Source organism: Antechinus flavipes, chromosome 2 (genome assembly GCF_016432865.1).
Source record: "Antechinus flavipes isolate AdamAnt ecotype Samford, QLD, Australia chromosome 2, AdamAnt_v2, whole genome shotgun sequence".
Classification (NCBI taxonomy): Eukaryota; Metazoa; Chordata; class Mammalia; order Dasyuromorphia; family Dasyuridae; genus Antechinus; species Antechinus flavipes.
Window position 1 is genome coordinate 654,746,392 of NC_067399.1, and position 22,450 is coordinate 654,768,841.

A 22,450-nucleotide genomic window follows, 5' to 3' on the forward strand; every position below is an offset into this window, starting at 1 on the left:
GGCTGGAGCAGGGTTTTCAGGCTGCTGTCTTGGCCTAGTTTAGTTAAAATCATTTAATGAAAGAGAGATCAGAAAACTTCTTGGGATCAGCATCAAAAGAGCATTTCTTACAGTCTCACATTTGGGGTCGAGACTTTCGGTCTCAGAGTGAGGTGAGGCGAGTTTAAAAGAGAAAAAAGGACTTGGTTGCAACCTTCTCCTCAAGAGAAAACAAATTATCACAATAGTTCCTTGTTTCAAAATTGAGTTTCTAATCAATACTTTGTGTTCAATGAAACCATCAAGCTTTCCCATGTTAACAATGAAGCTCAAACCCATCAATAGACTGGATGCTGGGCTGTAGGCCACACAATGTCAATTTCTGAACTGGACCAGAGAGATCCCAAAAGGGCCCCTTATGCATGCAACGTAAAAGTTTTTTAAGAACATGGAAAGCTACCAAAGTGGGGATGTAATTTTTTTGGTATGGCCACTTTTCTCATCTCCAAATTTTTACACGCAAAAATTCCCTAAACACTGCAGATGCAGCTTATTCCTGAGAAACATCAATAATTTCCAAAGGTTTCCGCTCCTTTTTAACTATTCACATTTTGTAGTAGAAAACAGAATTAAGTTCCTAAGATATCCTTCTGCCTCATGTGAAAATGTATTCACCATCAGGGTCTTTTCAGAGTTTAGAATGAAAACAAATAGCTTTTTAAAAAACTGCACAGGTGGAGTGAAAGTCAGGGAGCAGCTAAGCTCTCAGTGTCAGAGCCCAGGACTCTGAGGAACCAGCAGAAACTTAATCAACAAACCAAAGAGTTCTATGGAAGGATGGGTGGGGATAGCAACAGGCGGTAATCAGAAGGGATTCAAAAGGGAACCAACTGTTTAGAGCCAAGGAAGAAAAGGGAAAGAGCAAGAAAAAGAAGGCTTTGGCCTTTGGCAAAGCACAAGGCAGAATGGTCTGGTTATACAGAATTACCCACTACAAACCCTAAACATGCACACACACAGTCATGGGGAAAGGAACAAAAGTAGGTATCAAAAGTATTGGGTGAAAATAGGAGATGATGGCTTGAGAACAGCAAGCCTGTTCCACAGAGACCTCTCACCTTCCTGATATTGGAAGATGTTTAATGAAAAAGTTGCTGTTCAGAATTTGACTGAAAATGTTTCTAGAAAATAGGTCTGTAGTCATCTTAAAAATAAAGGTTCACTCCTAAACTAGGAGTGTCAGATGTTCTCAGGTACCAATTGAGATCAAGGTACCTTGGATGTCAGGCTGCAAAGCAGACTGGCAGAGTTACAAGAAAATACGGGGAAACAGTAGTCCAGTGGGAAGTGTGGAGAAGACAGGGGCAGGGAGAGAAAGACAGCAAGGGTGAAACTAAGCCCATGTTTTTTCTCCAGTTCTATATCCGCCAGCTACAGTGGGCAGGCGCCAGGAGAAAGTCTGGGTCAGTTCTAAGATCGTCTCCAGCTTTGTGGAGTACAAGACCATGAAAGTGAGGGCAACAGAGAGAATGGAAAACTCGTTTGCCAACCTGAGAGAGAAACTGACTCTTGAGACTGGGTCTCCCAATGTAGCCCAAGCCCAGCTAGGAAGAGGTCATATTTCAAGTTTAAGTCAAAGAGCACAGTGTAACTCATCCACCAAGTAGATGCCCACGCTGCCTTGGTTGTTGCCTTTACCTTGGTGCAGATGGAGAAGAACAAGGGAAATTAGTTTCTGCAAACAGGAATTTCAGGGGAAAGGAATAAGAGAAGAGGCCCAATAGCTGAGTACTAATGGCTCCCTCTAAGTACAAAGTTTAAAAAAGTTTTGTTCAAATAGGGAGGTAAAGGGAAAGGATAGCAGGCTGTGGGGGTGGAGGGGTGGGGAGAGGTCTTGGACAGTGGACATGACACCGCAAAAGGGAAGGAGGTGGAGGCAGGGAGAGGAGTTAGTTAGTGGAGGACACAGAATCAGACCCCGGGATTCACAGAAGCATTTGGGAGAGCGCTCCTCCCTGGGGGCACCCAAGGTCAAAGTAACTAGCAACTCATTTCCCCTCCTACCCTTGACACAGCCCCAGCAGCCCTCATTCAGGCAACCTGCCTTCTGCCCATTCAGTCCTGAAACACATGGGGAACAGGAGGCCAAAGGGGAAGGAAAATGGATGATGTTGAATCCAACATCTCCCTCCCAAGCTCTGTATCAGCTGGTCATTGACATCTCGCTCGGGATCGAAGTGAGCTTTCCACCTTGATGGAAAGAAGGCCGGGAGAAGAGAGGTTCGGCTTTTGCCTTGATTCAGTCAGACTGGGGCCAGGGAGACAGGAGCAGAGGAGAAAGTCAATGAAATGGGGCTAGTCTTCAGATCCTTTGGCACCTGGAGGACGAGGTGGAGACTGCAGTGGAGAATGCTGCCACTGCCTCTTCTGTCTTTTCACTTCTCAATCCTCTTGATCAAATCAGGTACATGCAGATATTGGAGCTGCTGCTGCTTCTGTCATCTGGAGACTGATCAGATGTCCATCTCAAACTGAGCATCATCCCCTGGTTCAGAACAAATCGAAAAGAAACATTCTACACTAGGTACACACAGAATCAGATGTTTCTCTGTCCTCTAAAGGACAGCTTTATCTTTTATACATCTACTTCAAATCAAGTATCAGATCTTTGTTCAGAACTAACAAACTATAAATGGAGACTAGAAGAGTTGAAAAGGGGGGAAAGGAAACACTGTCCTGCCAACTTTCATCTGCCCTTCTTGCCTCAGGGTCTTGCTTTATAAATTCAGCTATCTTAGATTCCACAAATCTTTTGCCATCACCCTTTCCCTCCCAGCCCCCCAAATCACTATATTTTGCTTTGGTTGATGTTCTGCTCAAGAAGCTGCTCTATAGAATGGGTCAGATAAAAACTTATCTCAAAAATCAGATTGGCAGTCAATTTATTCCATAGTGAGAGCACAAGTCCAAAACTTTCTCAGGAATCTTTAGTTCACAAGTTAGGAAAAAATGCAGGCTTGCAGGGAGTACTGAAATATCTACAAGTCAACCAGTTCCTCCTAAGGCCGTGAACTTTGGCTCAGCTAAGAATTATAACTCTGTTCATCAACAACTGGTTCAGAACCTTGAGTCAGAATGCTGGCTCAAGTTTAGGGGTCACCACCTTTAGGGGCGAACAATTCTACCATTCCAAGGACAGAATTCACTTTTTTTTTAAACAAGAAAAATGAATTTAAAACTTCAGTGATGTGGAAAAAGGAAAAATGTAAGCCTCATATTCCCTTCTCCATGAGCCAGTTCTTTGATACCGCCATTTCATTAGCAGAGTATTCTCTCCCCTAATGAGGAAACAATTCCTCTGTCACTTAGAAGAAACACTTTGGCGGTTAAACTCATCACCATGCAACCAATGTGGTGATGACCCACTGCAGAATGACATCAACTGGTCCTCAGATAAGAGATTCGGGGTCTGCCCTGGAGCCTGTCGACAAGGCCTTTCCGGCTCGATGCATTTGCCAGAGATCTCTGCCAAACACGACACCATAGAGCTCAGGGCCACCTCTGGCTCACAAGGACCCAAAGAGGAAATGAAGGAGATAGAGGGCCAAGGGAAAGGTACAGGAAGATCTGAGGCTCACAAACTTTCAGAATTTGTTTTAAGACAATGCCTTTACTTAGGTCTTTTCAACAATGAGGTGATTCAGGCTAATTTCAATACCATGGATTCACAACATAATATTTTCACTTTTGTTATTATTTGATTGCTTGTTTTTTTTTTCTCTTTTGGGCAACAGGATAGATGTAGAATTGTTTAGAAGAATTGCACATTGATTTCCTTACTGTCTAGGGGAGCAGGAGGGAGAAAATTTTGGAGCACAAGGTTTTTGCAAAGGTGAATGTTGAAAACTATCTTTGAATATATTTTGAAAATTAAAAACTATTAAAAAAAAAGAATTAGTGAAAAAATAAAACAAAAAATCAAAAGACAATGCTTTTGCAGATGACCATTCCCTTCTTTCTATGTCAACCCCCTTCTATCTCCTACTGCGTCTAGGCTAAAATCTTCAAGAAGAAAAAACACCTTCAAGATCATTTCTACAACTCTGATAGAGATACAACCAAATCTTTATGTAAAGAATAAATTTTATTTCACTGCTACCTAACATTAAACTACAGCCTTACCCTACTAGTCTTCCAAGTGTCTCTCCCCACTTTTTCTCTTACCTACAGTAGGCTTCCTGTCATGATTGTTCAAATTGTTCACTTCCACTTTGGAGTCTTCAATCAAGGCTCCAGGACTGGTGACTCCTGGAATATTAGGGAGGTGGCAAGGTGGGGTTTGAGCCATGGGAGAATTTCGACGATCCAACAGGAATTTTCGGTCATAGATGATTCGGGTTCCTAAGAACACATGAGTAGAGGAAAGAATTTGTAAATTAAAGCAAATTGTGTGTTTATCAACATATTACTATGCCAGGTTAAATGAACAAATACAACCCAGCCTTTTTTCTTAAAAGCTTTCAAATGAAAGATTAAGTATTAGAGTATCTAGCTTCAGGTTAACAGCTGCCAGAGAAACTTCAAGATATCATTTCTTTCTTGCCCTATTTGCAAAAAGAATTGGCTTCTCTCCTTCCTACAAAAAAAAGAAAAAAAAAATCCCCAATGGTAACCAAATCCAATTGTGCAAAAAGGTGACAACACAGCGCATTTAAAAGAAAACTTGATAGAAGGTAAAGAAAATTCTACACCCACAGAATATGGCTGCATAATAGCTTTCCCAGAGCCATCCCTCCAAGGCCCCTAATGTTAATTCAAAAAGAGTTCACAAGAAGTTCCTGAAAAGCTGGCACAGTCTATCCAATCCTTTTGCTCTCTCTCTTCTGGGGACTCTGCTTATAAAGGAAGCCTGTGGCTTCAAGACTGAATTCCAAGCTGCTGAAGATTGGTCAAATGCCAGACTTCAACCATACATGCTACTTCTTCCACTTAATAAGACACACAGACATCATTCATTATGGTTTCAAGCGACATAACACTATGCATACTGAAACCCTGACTTCTGCACTGGAAATGGCTATTGTTTAATCATCTAAAAAAAAGTTGAGCTAATGCTCCAATCTCTGCTCTGTCATATCACATCAGAACTGAAAACAGGAAACTGGGTCAAGAGGAAAGAGAGAATAAGGAGTCCGAGATGTTCAAATCAAAGACCTGGAATATGGAGCTACATCAAGTGCTTATCCATGCCTTGCTATCCGGAAGGTGACAGAGATCCTGATGATAGAACAAAGGAAATAGATAGACCACAATGAAATTGAAAGGGTAGTATATCTGACCTGAGATTAACATAACTTGAGAGAAAAATAAAATACTATGAAAAATAAAACAAGTAGACATCTTTAGTCGGAAGTTTCATTTCTAATTATTCTTTGACTTTGTAGAGCCTGTGAATTTCTGCATGTCTCAGCTACAATTTTTCTTTCTACTTATAATCTCTAATTTGGGGAAATATTCCAATTAAAACTTCATGTTTAACATTGAGCAACTGCTCATTTTAAAAGATAGTTCAGCATAAGAGGGAAGAAATAATCTCTATCACAGCCTACATAAATACAGAAAATGTTAACAGCAAGAAAAGTTAAAACGGATTTCTTCTAACCATTATATTATTCTAGCAGTCAATGATAAGAGGCCAAAACCATTGAGCCCGAATTTAAAGGCAGAATTAATAGAAAGATATCAATTGTAAAACACATTAATATGGGACTCGACCAACATGACAAACAGGTGATAAGGTATAGCTAGTCCTTGCAGTTTTACCCAAGAAGGATGAGGAACCTAGTATGAAATGCTGGGAGAGATAACAATTTTACACAAGCCATTATCCCTGTTCTCATCATGATCATTCAATTATGACAGTAAGACAAAAACCAATATATGGTGTGATATGACAATATGGAACAAATCACACTGGAAAGGGATGAGGGAAGGCTGATAGAAGATATAGAACCTGAACTGAACTTTAACAGATAAAAATGAGGATATTATTATAGACAAAAGTGTGACTAAAGACATATAAGTGGGAAAGCACAAGAAACTGGGAATATTAAGTCATCTAGTTTAGTTGGAGCCTAAATCAAATGGAAAGGAATTGTCAGAAAGATGAGGTGGCAGAGCAAAGAAGGCCTTGAAAATAGCAATGGGATTAGAGCTTGATTCTGGTAGAAGAATCCTGAATCACAGAAGATCTTGGCTAGATTCCATGAAGAAGACTATCCTGGTAAGAAAAATTTATAGAAGAGAAAGTGGAAGGGCACTGCAGTTGTCTGAGTGGATAGCAACCTAAGTCTGCTCCAAGTTGACAACAGTAAAAGTGAGAAAGCGGGTGAGCCATGGCCTAGAACCTAGAGAACCTGGCAAAGATACTGAACTTGGCTTGGGCTGGGATATGCTGAGGGGCAGAGAGGTTCAAAGTGACTTGCCCAACATCATAAAAGCTGCAGCAACAGAGCCAACATTCAAATCCACAGCCTCTTTCACTAGAAAAGGCTGCTGTTCAGGCGGGAGGACTCACTGAAGACTGCGTGGGACGCTGGGCAGCTTCTGATGAGCTAGAGCAGTAAAGTGACATAAAACGACAACATCAGAGCTGATGAAGCCATGCTGCCTCTCAGTAATCAAAATTTCCCTTTCTTTGACGTCCACAAGTGATCTCTGATAGTATGTCTTCTGTCTTTTGTTATCCCTAGAGCCTAGGAGAGTGCTTGGCACAAAGTAGGCACTTAATAAATGTTTACTATTTATTGACTGACTAAGTAAAGACCAAGTTCCATTAGGCTCCATCATGTAGCTCTATCCTACTCATTTCCCACTGTCGAGGTACATGAAATTTAAGTCTAGCCAGAATGATCTCCTTCCTAGTCCCATCCCCCCTTCTCATTTCATTTTCCATAGTTTATACAGCTAAGATTATAAAACCATTCCTCTCATCTGGAACGTTCTTGCCAACACCAATCTCACGCTATCCTTGAAGGAACAGTTGAAGTTCAACTTAAGAAAGTCATGGTTTCTCAAATTATTTTTTATTAGAGAGAAGAAACCTTTAAAGCTGCGTGTGAATGGATAACTTGTTTTCTTAACTAGATTGACGCAACTTGAGACAAGGTGCGTCACTTACACTTCTTAATACACATACATACATATAAAATGTATGTATATCTATCTAACAGCGTACACTGCACAAAGCAAGCACTCAAGACATGTTTATAACCACCGCAGTGCATAGAATACTGGGCCTGGAGTAAAATGAAAGCCTTATTTTACCGAATTCAAATCTGTCTTCAAACACTTACTAGCTGTGTGACGTTGTACAAGTTGCTTAATCCTATTTGTCTCAGTCTCCTCATTTGTAAAATGAGTTGGAGAAGGAAATGGGCAAACACTCCAGTGTCTTTGCCAAGAAAATCCCAAATGGGGTCACAAAGTTAGACATGACTGAAAAATAACTCTTTTAGTTCAGTTCAGAACATGTGACCAACTTAAAGTCAGCAAAAATCCTGCTCCACCCTTCCTATGACAATTTATTAAAACTGTATTCTGGATTAGCATATCAGAAGACTTGGGATTTTGTCATCCAGTCCTAGGTATCTATCACCTTAATATACAATACCAAGTAATTATTTTCTGATTTAACAATAAAGCCAAGGATGTTACTATCCTTGCATGAATTCCTAAGGATTGTAGCTACAGTAGTACAATTCCATTTTACAGATGATAAAAATGGAGGAAGTTGAAATACCTACCTAGTCACTCTGTTAAAAAAAAAAAGTGTGTGTGTGTGTGTGTGTGTGTGTGTGTGTGTGTGTGTGTGTAGCTAGAACCTTGGGGGACTGAGGGTTCAAATGCTAGCTTTGTCTATGCTCGATCTGTGATCTTAGACAAATCATTTCTCCAGCTACGATTATTACTCATTTATGTAAAAAGAGTGACTCCAAAAGCAACATGAGGTTCTGGGGGAAACTAATCATGGTCCTCCTGATTAGTTTTACTTTCCCATTTGTTTCCAGTTACTAAAATGGCCTTCCTGAGCAAATATACAGGATATTTATAAAGGGACACTAATGGTCTTTGATCCAAGAGTGTTGTTACCATAACCCAACCACAGAGAAGTTCAGTGCAGGAATAACGCTCTGAATTGGGGAGTTCAGGAGATTCAGATCTACTTCTGACCTTGGCTCTGAGAATTACTTAAGAGAAATTCATTTAAGGCTCCTCATCTGTGAAATAAGTCAGGGATTGAGCTTGATCCTAGGGTTTCATTCAGTATATTATTTTATAATCCTGCAATTCACAGACATAGTATATGTAACAAGGGCCTGGCTAATCCAGCCTCTACCAAAAAACCGAAAGCAAAGCAAAGGAATTAAACATAATTATTCTAGTCAGGGCTGGGAAATTCACCTTATCTGAGAAACTTTCTCTAGAGCAAAAAATTCCTGGTTTCTGATTCCAAGAAAAGGCAGCCCAGTCCTGCCAGGTGACAGCCTGCCTCCTGGAACAGTTTGACTTGGTTAGATTTCACAGATGAGGTGCTGTAGGTACTCAATCCCTTTAATTATTAACAGTGAACATCAGAATTGATGTGGAGAAGTAACTTATAAAACTCTTGCAATTTGCTTCCAAACTCTGGGAATCCTCTCAGAGCTTTGTACCAACTTGACCCTTTTTGTTAGAAGAAATACTTCTTATTAGAAGAAAAGAAAAATTAACTCCCTCAAGTCCTCATAACCTTTAAAACCCCTTGCCTCCCCAGGCCTTTCAACGCTCTTTATGTGTAGCAAGAAGAACTGATGTAGGTATGTATATAAGATGTGTAAGTGTGGGTGTGATTTATCTCAAGTTGCATCAATCTAGTTAAGAAAACAAGTTATCCATTCACATCCAGCTTTAGAGATTTCTTCTCTCTAATAAAAAATAATTTGAGAAACCATGACTTGCTTAAGCAAGCCTCCCCTCCCCAAGCCCACCACCAGCACCACGCCTCCCATTCAGCCTGGGCTGCTCTTACCTCTAAAAACCTTCCTCCACAACATATACCTCTTTGGCTGGACTCTTGCTGATCTTTCTCTCCCACAGTGTTCTTAAAGAAGTTCTGCCGTCTTTGGGGAATCTCATTCTCTACTCTCCATTCCCAATCTCCCTCTAACCTTTTACTCTATCCTCTCCTCCATCATCCTAATCAACCTAAATCCTGTCTATTTTTTTTTTTTTTAAAGAAAAATCTATTTCTCCCTCCTACATCCCCTCCATTGAGGAAAGAAAAAAAAACCTCTAGGAACAAATAAATGTAATTAAGCTAAAACAAGTTCCTAAATTGACTATGTCCACAAAATATGTCTCGATATGCACCCCCAGGCTGTTACCTCTAGACAGGAAGTGGGTAGAATGCTTCATTAGCAATCTTCTGAAAGTCTGTTTGGTTAGTGCACTGATCAGAGTCAAGTCATGTGCCTTTACAACACGGTTGTTATTGTATAAAGTGTTCTCCAGGCTCTGCTGACTCTTCTCAGTATCCGTCCCATCAGCTCCAATCTTACTTCAGATCCTCATCTCATCCGGACTACAATGCCTTCTGTTTGTCTTATATCCAGCTTTTTTCCATTCCAAACGTCTTCGTATTGACCACCCAAATGTCTCTCATGCCCTGCTGTTGGTTGTGTGATATCCTTTACTCAGAAACCTTCCCTGGCTCCCCATTGTCTAATTATCAAGTGAACAAGCATTTATTAAGTTATTTACTATGTTGACAGAAATTATGCTAAGGATTTGGGATTTAAAAAAAAAAAAAAGGCAAAAACAGTCTCTATCCTCAAGGATCTCGATTGATTAGACAGGCAACAAGCAAACAACTATGTACAAGATATTATAGGATAAAATGGAGATAATTTCAGAGGGAAAAACAGTACTAAATTTAAGGGCGCCTGGAAGTGGGATTTTAACTGGTACTTGAAGGAAGCCACGAAGTAGAGATGAGGAAGGAGACCATTCCAAGCATGAGGAACAGCCAGTAAAAACTTTCAGAACTGCACTTACTTAACCCATATCCAATTGCTTGCTGTCTTAGAGGGAGGGAGAAGAAGAAAAATTTGAGAACACAAGAGTTTTGCAAAGGTGAATGTTGAAAACTATCTTTGCACATATCTGGAAAAATAAAATACTACTGGAAAAAAATACTATTAAAAAAAAATTCAGAGCCAACAGATGGAGTGTTATGTTTGAGAAACAGCAAGGAGAGCAGTGTCTCTGGATCACACAGTAAGTCCATACATGAAGCCTGGAAAAATACTATGTCATGGAGGGTTTCCGAAACTCAGATTTTATATCTGATCCTGGAAGTACTGTTAGGGAAGGGTACAGTACTGCCTCTAATATCCAGAGCCTTCTGGAATTTGTTTCCAACTTATTTCTTCAGATTTATTTCATACTAATTCCCCCTTACCCACTTTACAATTTTAATCTATTGGGCAGTCACCAAATTTTTTTTTCCTAACCTTTTCAAACTTCAGTTTCTCCAGGAAGCCTACCTATCTAAGTTCTCTTCAATCTATCTCCTCCTTCCATAAAACTAATTCAAGTCATTAATATTTATTATCTGAACTACTACACTAGACAGACAGGTTTTTATCCTATTTTAGTCTCTTGCCTCTTCCAAGCTATTATATACATTCCCATCAGATATGTAGCTCCAGTTCTTCTAGATACAGCAGGAAGACTATTTCTTTGCTCAAGCATTCATGGGCTTCCTATTATCTACTAGGTAAAGACAATCAAGGACCCGTCAACTTTTCAAGGGCTCTTACACCATACATGGATACTCCAACCAAAGTGGATTGCAACTGCATTCTATATATTACATTCCAGGGAATTGAAAAAAGGGGCAGGTGTAATTGCTGAGTCATTATCAATTGTCACCAAAAGATCCTGGAGAAAAGCAAGTATTTTTCTGATTTTCAAAAGTAGGGTAAGAGAATGGAACCCGCAAATTATAGGTCAATGAACTTGACTTCTATTCCTGGTAAAATTCTAGACTATAAAACTAAAGTGAATAAATATATAACTCAAGTCTGGGAACATCTAAAAAACAAAGGGATTATCATAAAGAGTCAGGTTCATCAGGAACAGGTCCTTTCAAATAACTTTATTTCTTTTTAAGTTTGGTATATAATTCAGGTTTATAATTTGGTATAATTCATAATAATTTGATAAATTATAGATTAGTTTGCCAGATTGTGGAAAGCATTTCACAAAACCTCTCCTGCTATTCTTTTGTAAAAGATGAGAGAGATGTTAACAGAGTTAGGTGAATCGAGAACTGGATGCGAGTCTGATCTTAATGTTGTTTATTAATGGTTCTTTGTTACTTTGACAGGTTATTCCACAAGAAAGCTATTAGTACCTTATACTAAAATTTACCATAAAACACAGAAACCCAACAATACTGTTTTTTTTTTCCAATTTTCATCTACTAAAAATATTCTTCCTATGAAACCAGCACCCCTAACATCCCTTCCATGATATCATGTTTACATAAAATACCCCTGTCATTGTTGGGCAGGGTATAACTGTGCTTGCCATCCTAATTCTGTTTATGCTGCTCCCTCAAATGCTCTTTACATATTCATCAATCACCTGTAGACATCCTAGTCACTCTTCAAAGTTAACCTTAAATGCTGCCTCCTCTCAAAACTTTTCCTGACCTCCCAGACACAGAGACTTTTCCTACATATGATCTCATGGCAATTAATACTCTTCACTTGTACTATGGTCATCATATTCTAATCTGTGCTATACTTATCTGAATACATCATATTCTCATATTATAGGCTCCCTGGATTTACTTAAAAGGGACACTTAAATCCTTTAGAAAAACAACCAAACTGTGTACCAAGCACTATGCTAGACCTTGAGGCTACAAAGGTAAAAATAAAACAATTCCTGCACATAAAGAATTTACAGTCTGTCAGGCAAGACAATTAATAACACAAAACTTGTACAACTGCTTGTTCTGGGAAACCTAGAGAAGCAAGGTAGCAATGTGGAGAGAAGACTGGAAGCATGTGACATTGACTCCCAGGTCACTACCTATTACTATGTGGATCTTGGACAAGTCACTGCATTTCTATTTCCTCCTCTATAAAGACTAGCTGACCTCAAAACACCTTTCCAGCTCTCAATCTAGGATTCTATGATCCTATAGGAGAGTATTTCTATCACTTTGGAGACCCCCCCCCCATATTATAATTCTGTAAACATTAATTACAAACATTTATTGTGGTTAAAGGACATGAACAAAACAGTCCCCAAAAGCACTGCACACCCTTAACAAACACAAGGAAGAAGGCTCCAAATCTCTAATGACAAGACAAATGCAAATCAAAATGACCCAGCAAATTGGCAAAGATGGCCAATGATGGGAATAGTGTTACACAGGGGTGATGGAAAGACACACTGGTGCACTGGTGGTGAAGCTGTGAATCAGTACAACAGTTCTGGAAACCAATTTGGAATTTTGCAAATAAAGTGACTCAGGATTTCCCTAGTAGGTTTATGCCCTAATGAGGTGACTGATAAGAAGTCTTCAAGTACATCAAAATATTTATAGTAACATTTTTTAGGACAACAAAAAATTGTAATCAAAACATGCTCACACACTGGGAGAATGGCTAAACAAATTGTGGTTCATGAATGTAATGAAATATAACTTTGCTTTATGATGGATGCAGAAAAGTATGAAAAAAGCTTTGAGATCTGAAACAGAATAAAATCAGCAGTACCAAGAAAACAATATATAATTGACTACAGCAAAGTAAATGGAAAGACCCAATCAAAAAATGAATATTGCAAAATTAAAAAGCATATCAGACCCCAAAGATATGAGAAGATACCCCTATTCTACTCCTTTGCACAGGAGGGAAGTCCATGGGCATAGTACTCTGCATATATTTTTTTAAATTATTTTTTATATACAAAACATATACATGGGTGATTTTTCAACATTGACCCTTGCAAAAACTTCTATTTCAACTTTTCCCCTTCTTCCCCCAACTCCCTCTCCTAGATGGCAGGTAGTCCTACACATGTTAAATGTTAAAATATAATATATGTATACATATTTATAAAGTTATCTTGTTGCACAAGAAAGATCGGATTTAGAAAGAAGGTAAAAATAATCTGAGAAGAAAAAGCAAAATTCTGCATGTATTTTCAAACTGTTCAAATGGGGGGAAAAGAGGAAGAAAGGCGGGAAGAATAATTTATTAAGCATTTACTATATACTAGGAACACACTGCTTAGTACTTTACAATATTATCTTATTTGATCCTCTCAAGAACCTTATGAGGTAGTTGCTATTATTAGTCCCAAATGAGGCAAACAAAAGCTATAGGACTTGCCCAGGGTGACATAACTTGTTAGTGTCTGAAGCCAAATTTGAATTCAATCTTTCTGATTCTAGTTCCAGGACTTTATTCACTGTCCCACACAGCTGGAAACATAATGACATACTCATCATTTTTGCTGACTTTTTTTTTTTAATCTCCCTTTTGCTTCAAAAATTTTTTTAGCAACAATGAAAAGGAAGTACACACACACACACACACACACACACACACCCCAAATATACAAATCTTTGGAGCAGGGAACCAGCAACTAAGATCAGTTGGTATCTGAGTTGAGCCTTAGAAAAGTAAGGGTTCCATGAGACAGAGATTGAAAGGGATTGGATTCCAGGCATGGATAGAGAGCTTGTACAAAGGCTCATAAATGGGAAATAGAACAGTATTTATGAGGAGCTGTGATCTCTACACCCCAACCCAGGAGCTTAAAAAGTTCACATAAGACTTCACAGCTAGCAGGCCAACAGAAGGTTAATGTAGGTCTAACCTAAGGCTTTGGATTAAGTTGGCAATTAATCCAAAGCAACTAAAGGTGGGCAGGGACCAAACTTCTTCCCTTTAGGGTTGAATTCCTCAGGCATCCACTAGCTTTCTGTAGGATCTCTGTTTTGAATTTAGTTTCTTTCTGGGAGAGAATTAGGTTTATGGGTAGAAGGGAAGGAAAAACAGGACTATTCCTTGCTCATCCATGAGGTTTCTATGGCACTTAGGCAAAGTCACTTACTCTTGAGTTTCTATTGTGCCAATCACTCTTTCAGAGCCATTAAATGACTTGTCTCTGTCCTCTCCCATCCTTGTTGACAAAGGGAGTACACGATCATGGATAAGAAATGCCTGAGGAATTCAACCCTAAAGGGAATAAGTTTGGTCCCTGCCCACCTTTAGTTGCTTTGGATTAATTGCCAACTTAATCCAAAACCTTAGGTTAGACCTACATTAACCTTCTGTTGGCCTGCTAGCTGTGAAGTCTTATGTGAACTTTTTAAGCTCCTGGGTTGGGGTGTAGAGATCACAGCTCCTCATAAATACTGTTCTATTTCCCATTTATGAGCCTTTGTACAAGCTCTCTATCCATGCCTGGAATCCAATACTTATATTATGTATAAGTCTACATAATTTTATTCAGTTTTTAAATCACCTTTCAAAAGAAGGACTTTGGGACTTTCTAAAGATACCACTTCCTGAGCAAAAAAGAAGCACCAAAATACAGAAAACACCAGTGGATTTTAAATGGATTGGGGTTTGTTATTTAAAGTCAATGGGAATAGATTCAAATTTCAACTCTGCTATTTGCCCTGGGTGATCTTGGAAAAGGCACTTAACACTCCTTTTGGGCTTTCATTTCTTCCACTGTAAGATGAAGGAAGAGCTAGCCGAGTTAAGTTTTGTTTTGTTTTTTAGTGTGTTTTTTGTTTGTTTTTTGTTTTTTACAGCCTCACTTTCCATTTAGTTAAATAAAGGGTGCATTCTGTTCCCTCTCCAGGAAAGAAATAACCTAGCAAAGAATTGGAAACAACGTACGCGTCCACTAAGGGCATGAAAGTAAAGGAATACTAGTGCTCCATAAGAAACGACAAAAGTGAAGTCTTAAGAAGAATGCAAAGAGTTCCATGAACTGATGCAGAGAGAAATGCAACCAGGAAAACAATCTACATTAGAACTACAACAATAAATGCAAAGAACAAAACATGGAAAATTAGATGCTATAACTTAATGACCAAGTCTGGCCTTAGAGCAGAGATGGGAAAACACAGCTCTCTCCCTTCTTTGCAATTTAGAATAATCACTATTGTGATTTTGCTAATAAGCTTGCTTTTTTCTTTCTTTTCTGTTCTCCTTTATAGTTAGGAATGATTAGCTGGGAAGAGGCAGGGAAAAGATATATTTAGAAATGAAAGCCATGTTAAAAAAAAATAAGAAGTCAATTTTTAAAAATTTAAAAACATCTCTACAAAATTAGGTAGATACTACATGGAAACCCTTTCTCCACAGAAGGTAAGGGTATATACCCATATTAGAAATAAAGATTCTGAGCAGCAGATATTTGACAACCCTTCCTTCCCTAATTCCTACAGGGGTAATTTTGTGAAACTTTTCCAAAATAGGACATGATATTCTGATCACTGGCACATCAAGGCTCCCCAAAGAGAAAAAAAAAATATTGCCAGCAGACTAGGCTGTGAATACCCTTGTCTGCTGGGTTTTTTGGGGGGGAGGGGTGGAATTTTAGTCAATGTTATTTCTTCAATATTATACATTTTTCTTGCTTGCGTTTCATTTTGCTGCTGCTTTTTTTTTTTTTTTAAGTGGTTTGATTTGATTTTTCTTGTGTGGCATGATAAATTGTATAAATATGTACGTACATATTGGATTTAACATTAAAAAAGATTACACATTTTCCCCCTTTCTAGGTTGTAATACACTACTGTGTGTACATAAAAGACACCAATGAATACTGACTTGAATTCAACTAGGGAAAGAGGAAGGAAGAAACAGAAAGATTAACAGGAAAAATCAAAGGAAACAAAGGAAATCTATAATCAGAGAAAGTAATACTATTTTTATAAAGTATATAAAATATTCTTGCTACCTTAAACCTGTCTTTTACTATTAACATACTGTAAAAAGGAAAAAAAGTAATTATTTTCTTTAATCAAGAAAAGAACCAGCAGCAATCAAGTCTCCACTTTAGCCCTCTAATCTTTGAAGAATCCCAAAGATGGAAAACAACATCTATAAGTATTTATTTCTATGTGTTTAATTTACTGTACTAATTGGAGTAAAATGGCTCTCTGGATTAAATCCAGCATGAGACTCTTATGAATATGCATTGTTCACAGAGAACAGCCAACTCTAACCTCTCCCGTGATCTCCAGCCTTAACCTCTCCTTTTGGACATCTTGAACTGGATATCCTGGGATTCATCTTAAAATCAGCGGATATAAAAACGAACTCATCCTTTTCTCCCTCAAAGCTTTCCCTCTTTCTAATCTCCCCTATTAGTGCTAAGGGCATCCCTTTCCTCTCATTCATTTAATCATCAGCAAGTCCTCATTCTCACCTTCCACATACACTCTGTAGTCACTGCCTGCCCATGTTAAGTCTCTGTCACATGGTCTTTTCTCCTGATCCTGGACACTACTGCTACAGCCTTCTGATGGTCCTGCCTCAAATTCTTTCTACTCCAGTCCATCCTCCACTCAATTGTCAAAGTGACCTGCAGGCTTCTTACACCTTCTTATGTGTCATGTCTCACTTCCCAACCCTCCAAGATACAAAGACACCAACCTCTTTGACAGTCCTCCTGACTACAGACATTTAAAATGTCCCCATGCATGGAAATGTTCTCCTTCCTCAACATTGCTTCTTTCTTTCCTGATTTCCTTCAAATCCCAGCTACAATCATGTCTTCAGCAGCGAAGCTCCTTAAAGTGTGGAATGAGACCCTCTATGGGGTTATATAACTGAATATGGGGATCATGAAAAATGAATGCCCTTTGTCCTGCATATCAAGTATGCAGTACCAAGATTTAATTTTTTATGTAAAAATAAACAAGCATAAATTTCATTAGTATGAAAATTTGTTTTCATCCTTAATGGTAAAATTATATGTATATCAAAGAATTATTTTAAAAATAAATTTCTCTATTGATTTACTATCAGTAAATGTTTAATTTGTATACCTACTTTATATTATCTATAAACCTGGGATGACATTAAAACTACTCAGGTGAAAAGAGGCCGCAAGTGGAAAAAGGTTTAAACTCTACTCTGCAGGAAGCCTTTCCTGATCATTCTTAATTCTAGGCCTTCCTTCTATTGATTATTTCCAATTTATACTATACATAGCTTTTCTGTTCCTAGTTATTTGCATGATGTCTCCCCAATTAATTTGTGAGAACTGTCTTTTTTTTTTAAGCTTTCTTTGAATTTCAAACCCCTAGCACAGTGTCTTGAACAGAGCAGACACTTAATAAATGTTTATTGACTATAAATTTTCATTAACAACCTGAATTCTTCACAAAATTATTATGTATTTTAGAGCCCGAAGGAATGGACCTTAGAGGGCTATTAAATACAGCATCCTCATGATAAGGGAACTGAGGCACTAGGAAGTTAAGATTCGCCCAAGTATCAAGCCACTAAGAAATATCTGATTCTGAAACAAACAAAAAAAAAATAGTTGCAGGTACAAGAGATATAGTGGAAAGAACACCGAAGCCAGAAAACCTGCATTGAAACCTCAGGGATGCAACTTAGGGTCTGTGTGATCTCAGGCAGACAGTCAGGAAGCCACCATTTACTTAACTGTCACAAAAAAGGGGTTGGGATTGACCCCCCAAAATCCCCTCCAAAATTCTAAATCTATAAGTTTAACTCACACCTGAACAAAGGGAGAGGAAAATGGGCCAACATTTCTAGAAACAAATTTCACTGAATTTTAGAAACAATGAACAGGGCTCCATCTTTAAAAGCAAGTCAGAGGGCATTTAAAGACAAAGCGACAAGATTGTTTTTGAAAGACTTCCTCCTTTAGTCCTTATCCCCGGAATGGAGTCACAGTCAATATTTAGCCATGGAATTTTGTGCTCTGCCCAAATCAATTACCATATCAGGCAGCAATAGTTACAAGGTCTGTCCCTCTATATTTAAAGAAACCTATTAGAAAAGCTATATAACATGAGGAAAGAGGAAGCTGTAAAATCAAGGTCAAGCTTTAGAAAACGATACCCAACTAGCAGATATTGGATCAAGTTTGATTGAAAATAACTAACTTTTAACGATTCCTGGTTCACCAAAAATTGGACAACAGGCAGTTCGGCCAACGACAGGTCTCGCACTGATTAGGCTGCGAGCAAGGCCTGGTAAACAACTTGGCTTCAGGTCCGGCAGAGCTCGAAGCAGGCACTTCCTCAAAACCAACACAACCCAGGCAGATGAATTCTCAGGCCGGGGACTTCTTAAGCTCTTGGAGGCAGGGAGCTCGCCTCCAAGCAAGATCCTCTGCAGAGATGGAACTCTACAGGCTCCGCTCAATCCGTTCCCCGGCCTGGGCGTTCCAGATCCCGCAACGGTTACACGACTAAAAGCCCGGAGCTTCCAAGTGTGTCGTTTTCTAAACCTGAAAGCTTTAGCTCCTCAGCTCTGAGGGGTTAGAACGGACCCGTGAGCAGCAGGAGGCCAGAGGAAGTGCCAGCTCCTGGGCACACAGGAGTGCCCAAGAGGCACTATCAGAAAAGGGGCTCAAGTGTTCGCGCAGGACGCACAGTAACCTCTATTCATCATGGGTAAACTCAAGAGCCGCATCCCCAAAGACAAAGCACTGACCCTCCCCCTCAGCTACAAGGGTCTGCTCCAGCGGCGCCCTCCCCCCTCCCCTCCCCCCGCGGGACCTGGTCCCAACCGCCCCCCCTCCCATGTGTCATCCACTTCGTGCCCAGGCTGGGCACCCAGAAAAGGCCGGGACGGATCCCAGGACTCGGACACTTGGGTGAAAGGTAAACAATGGTGCAGCCGAGCTGGGCGGAGGCTCCGCAGCCCCCCAAGCCGAGCTCCGGAGCTTCCCCGTGGGGTGCGCAAACAGGAGGAGAGGACCGCCCCAAATCAGTAACATTAACATATGGGGGAGAGTGGGTAAGGAAGATGCGAAAAATCTCCTTCATTTTCGGCTCTTGGCTCCGAGGAGTCCGAAGGAACGGGGAAGAGGGTGGGGAAGAACGGGGCAAAGGCGCGTTTCAAATGACTGTGAGCCCCAAGTCTGGCTGGCATCTGGGGGGTAGCCCTACTCCCACCCATACAGCCCCTAGGCGAACCACAGGGACCAGGACAAACTGCTTTTCAACTCCGGACAGCCCAGGGTCCGCAAGGTTGGACAGAGCCGGGGAGCCGCCCCCCCGCCCCGGCGTAGACGCCCCCCAGGCCCCGGTCCCGGAGTAGACGCCCGCTCACCCCCAGGCGTGGTGGAGAAGAGCGTCCCCCCGGGCGTGGTGCAGTAGTCGTGAGGTAGCTGCGCGGCGTCGCTGATGGGCACGGTGCGAGTGGGGATGGCCCGGCTCTGGCTCTGGCTGTGCTGGGGGCCGGGCCCAGGGCCGTTGCCCGAGGCCGACGCGGACATGCTCGGGCCGGGCCGGGCGGGCGGAGGGCGGCGGCGGCGGGGGGCGCAGGCTAGGTCGGGTCGGGCCGGGGCGGGGCTGCCGCGCTCTCTCGGCTCACTCGCCGCTCCCCTCCCTCTACCTCCGCCGCCGCCGCCGCCGCCCTCCGCCCGCCCGCCGGCTCCTCCCCCTCAGCCGCCGCCGCCGCCCGATCGTCCACCTCAGCCCCTCAGCAGCAGCAGCGGCGACGACGACCGGAAGCGAGAAGGGAGGCGGGGCTTCAGGAAGTGACGTGGGGGGCGGGGACTGGAGGCGCGTAGGGCGGAGCCCCGATAGCACCTCCCATTTGGAGCACTACAAGCTCTCAGAGGGCGGTGGGGAAATACCCGCTAGGCCCGGGAATTACTTCTTTTTGAAAATTAAAATTTTTTATTTTTCAGTTTCAAATTCTTTCCCATTTTCTGAGAAGGCAAGAAACATGAAGCATGTTTCCTTATTAGCCATGTTGCGGAGACGCGGGAGGAGGGGGAGGAGGCGGAAGGGGAAAAAGAGGCGGGGAAGGGGGAGGAGAAGGCCGGAGAAAGAGCAATTATTTGTTTTTGTAAGTCTGCTTCCTAGTGGATAGAGCCCCAGCCCTGGAGTCAGGAGGACCTGGGTTCGAATCTGCCCCAGACACCTACCACGGCCCAGCTGTGTGACCCTGGACAAGTCACTTAACCCCAACTGCGCGGGGGGAGGGGAGAGTCTGCTTACTTTTGCCTTGAGACCGTATTAGTTCCGTTCCCTGGGGAACGTTTGTCATCATGGAATAGTCTTGGATCCTGTATTGCTGATTCTCGCTGTGCTCACTTCACTTTGCATCAGTTCACGCAGCTCTTCTCAGCTTTTTCTGAAACTCTCCCCCTCCTCGTTTCTTAGAGGACAGCAGTATTTTGTCACAATCACGGACCACAACTAGTCCAGCCATTCCCCAAAGGATGGACACTCCCTCCATTCCTGATTCTTTGCCGCCGCAAAAAGCTGCTACTATTTCCCTACCTACAAGGTCCTTTTCCTTTTCCTTTCATTTCTTTGGAGTACAGACCGTAGCAATATCGCTGCACCAAAGGGATGCGCAGTTTGATAGCCCTTTGTGTCTAATTCCGAATTCTCCAGAATGTTGGACCAACTCACAATTCTACAGAAACGTAGTCAATTTTCCCATATCCCCTCTATTCAGTATGAGATGTACCTCAGAGTTGTCATAATTTGCACTTGTCTGTGATTTAATGTTTTTTGTTTTATTCTATTAGTTAAAGATACACAAATGGACATTTTGTCTGAGATAAGACAGCCTTTCCATTTGACATTAAAAAACAAATAATAGACCCAGACTGAAAATTGACAGGGCCCAAATGTATAACTTACCTTTCTCACTCCCACCTAGTTTTCTTTAATTTGAAAAAAAAAAAAAAAAGAACAGAACTGTTCTTTTTAGCTCCATTCAAAATAAGCAAAATAAAATTCTATAATTTTTATCAAGAAATATATGCCTATATAATAAAAATAAATTTCATTTCTCAAATTATTAATTATTTGAAGCAAAATTGGGGAGTGGCTCTTTTTCTTGAAAGTTTGACTCGGTTTCCTATATCTGAGAAATGAGGCTTTTATCAAGATATTTTCTACGAATGTTTCATCTTTAGTTTTGTGATTTTCTTCTAATTGTGGCTGCATTGGTTTTGTTTACACAAGACTTTTTAATTTTGTGAAATGAAAATTATCCACTTAATCTCCCATGATCTTTCTCCTCTTTAGTCATAAACTCTCCCCTCATCCCTTATCAATAGATCTAACAGGTAATTTTTTTTCTGGGCTCCTCAAATTTGCTTATGATATTATCCTTTATGTCTAAATCATGTAACTATTTTGAGCTTATCCTAATATTTGAGATGTTGATCTATGCCTAGTTTCTGCCAAATGGCTTTTCCAGTTTTCCCAGCAGCTTCTGTTAAATAGTAAGTTCTTGCCTTAGTAACTGGGATCTCTGGGTTTATCAAACATTTGGTGGCAGTGGTCATATATTTCTGTATATTATGTACCTAATCTATTTCTTACCCAATGCCAAACTGTTTTAATGATTACCTCTTTATAATACAGAGATCTGAGACTGCTAGTCCCACTTTCATCCCTTTTTTTGATGGATTTCTTTGATGTTCTTAATGTTGTTATTATTTGTTCTGGTTCTATAAAACAAGTCCTTGGTAGTTTGATGGTATGGTACTGAATGAGTCAGTTAATTTGATTGTATTGTTCTTTTTATTATACTGACTTGGCCTGTCCATGAATGATAAATATTTCTCCAGTTATTCAGAACTGTATTTATGTCAAAAAGCTTTATAATTGTGTTCATATAATTTTTGTGTTTATCTTGGCAGATAAATTCCCAGTTTTACATCCTGAAACTTTGCTAAAGTTGTGTCAACTAGTTTTTTTTTTAGTTGATTCTCTTAGGTCCTCCAAATAAACATTATTTCATCTGCCAAAAGTAATAATTTTGTTTCCTTGTTGCTTATTCCTTTTCCTTCAATTTCTTTTTCTTGTTATTGCTATAGCTGTCTTTTCTAGTACAATATTGAATAATAATAGTACTAATGGCATCCTTGTTTCACCCCGATCTTATTGGAAATGTTTCTAACTTATCCCCAGAGAATCTAGTATTTCTAATACTAATTTCTTTTACTATCCTAGAAATCTTCCTAGATACCTTGAGGTTAAGAGATGACCTTTAAGAGACTTAAAAACTCTAATATTCCACCAAAGGAGCTTTTATTAAGTGTCTACTATATACTGTACCAAACACTGAGGGTGCAAAAAGAAAAATGAAACAATCCGTCCCTTCTGGGATTTTAAGTTCTAGAGAAGGAGATGTATACATATAAT

The 22,450-nt window shown here is 40.3% G+C and overlaps 1 protein-coding gene across 1 annotated transcript; it reads right to left on the reverse strand.

Annotated features, from left to right (window-relative positions):
- Nucleotides 1-38: 38 nt before the first annotated feature.
- Nucleotides 39-19,708, reverse strand: EIF4EBP2 (eukaryotic translation initiation factor 4E binding protein 2). Its single transcript, XM_051982530.1, has 3 exons — nucleotides 19,386-19,708; nucleotides 4,204-4,380; nucleotides 39-2,524 (listed from the first exon to the last, which is right to left on the reverse strand). Exons 1-3 carry the CDS (start codon nucleotides 19,549-19,551, stop codon nucleotides 2,493-2,495), a joined length of 375 nt encoding a protein of 124 aa, XP_051838490.1. The 5' UTR covers nucleotides 19,552-19,708; the 3' UTR covers nucleotides 39-2,492.
- Nucleotides 19,709-22,450: the final 2,742 nt, after the last annotated feature.

What these genes read in the sequence shown, in the direction of transcription:
- EIF4EBP2 (XM_051982530.1), bottom strand. Translation starts at nt 19,551, where the DNA reads ATGTCCGCGTCGGCCTCGGGCAACGGCCCTGGGCCCGGCCCCCAGCAC. An exon ending in CTTCTCCACCACGCCTGGGG is followed by an intron (nt 4,381 to 19,385) that starts GTGAGCGGGCGT and finishes ATGTGTTCTTAG; the next exon opens with GAACCCGAATCATCTATGAC. An exon ending in TGACAGGAAGCCTACTGTAG is followed by an intron (nt 2,525 to 4,203) that starts GTAAGAGAAAAA and finishes GTTCTGAACCAG; the next exon opens with GGGATGATGCTCAGTTTGAG.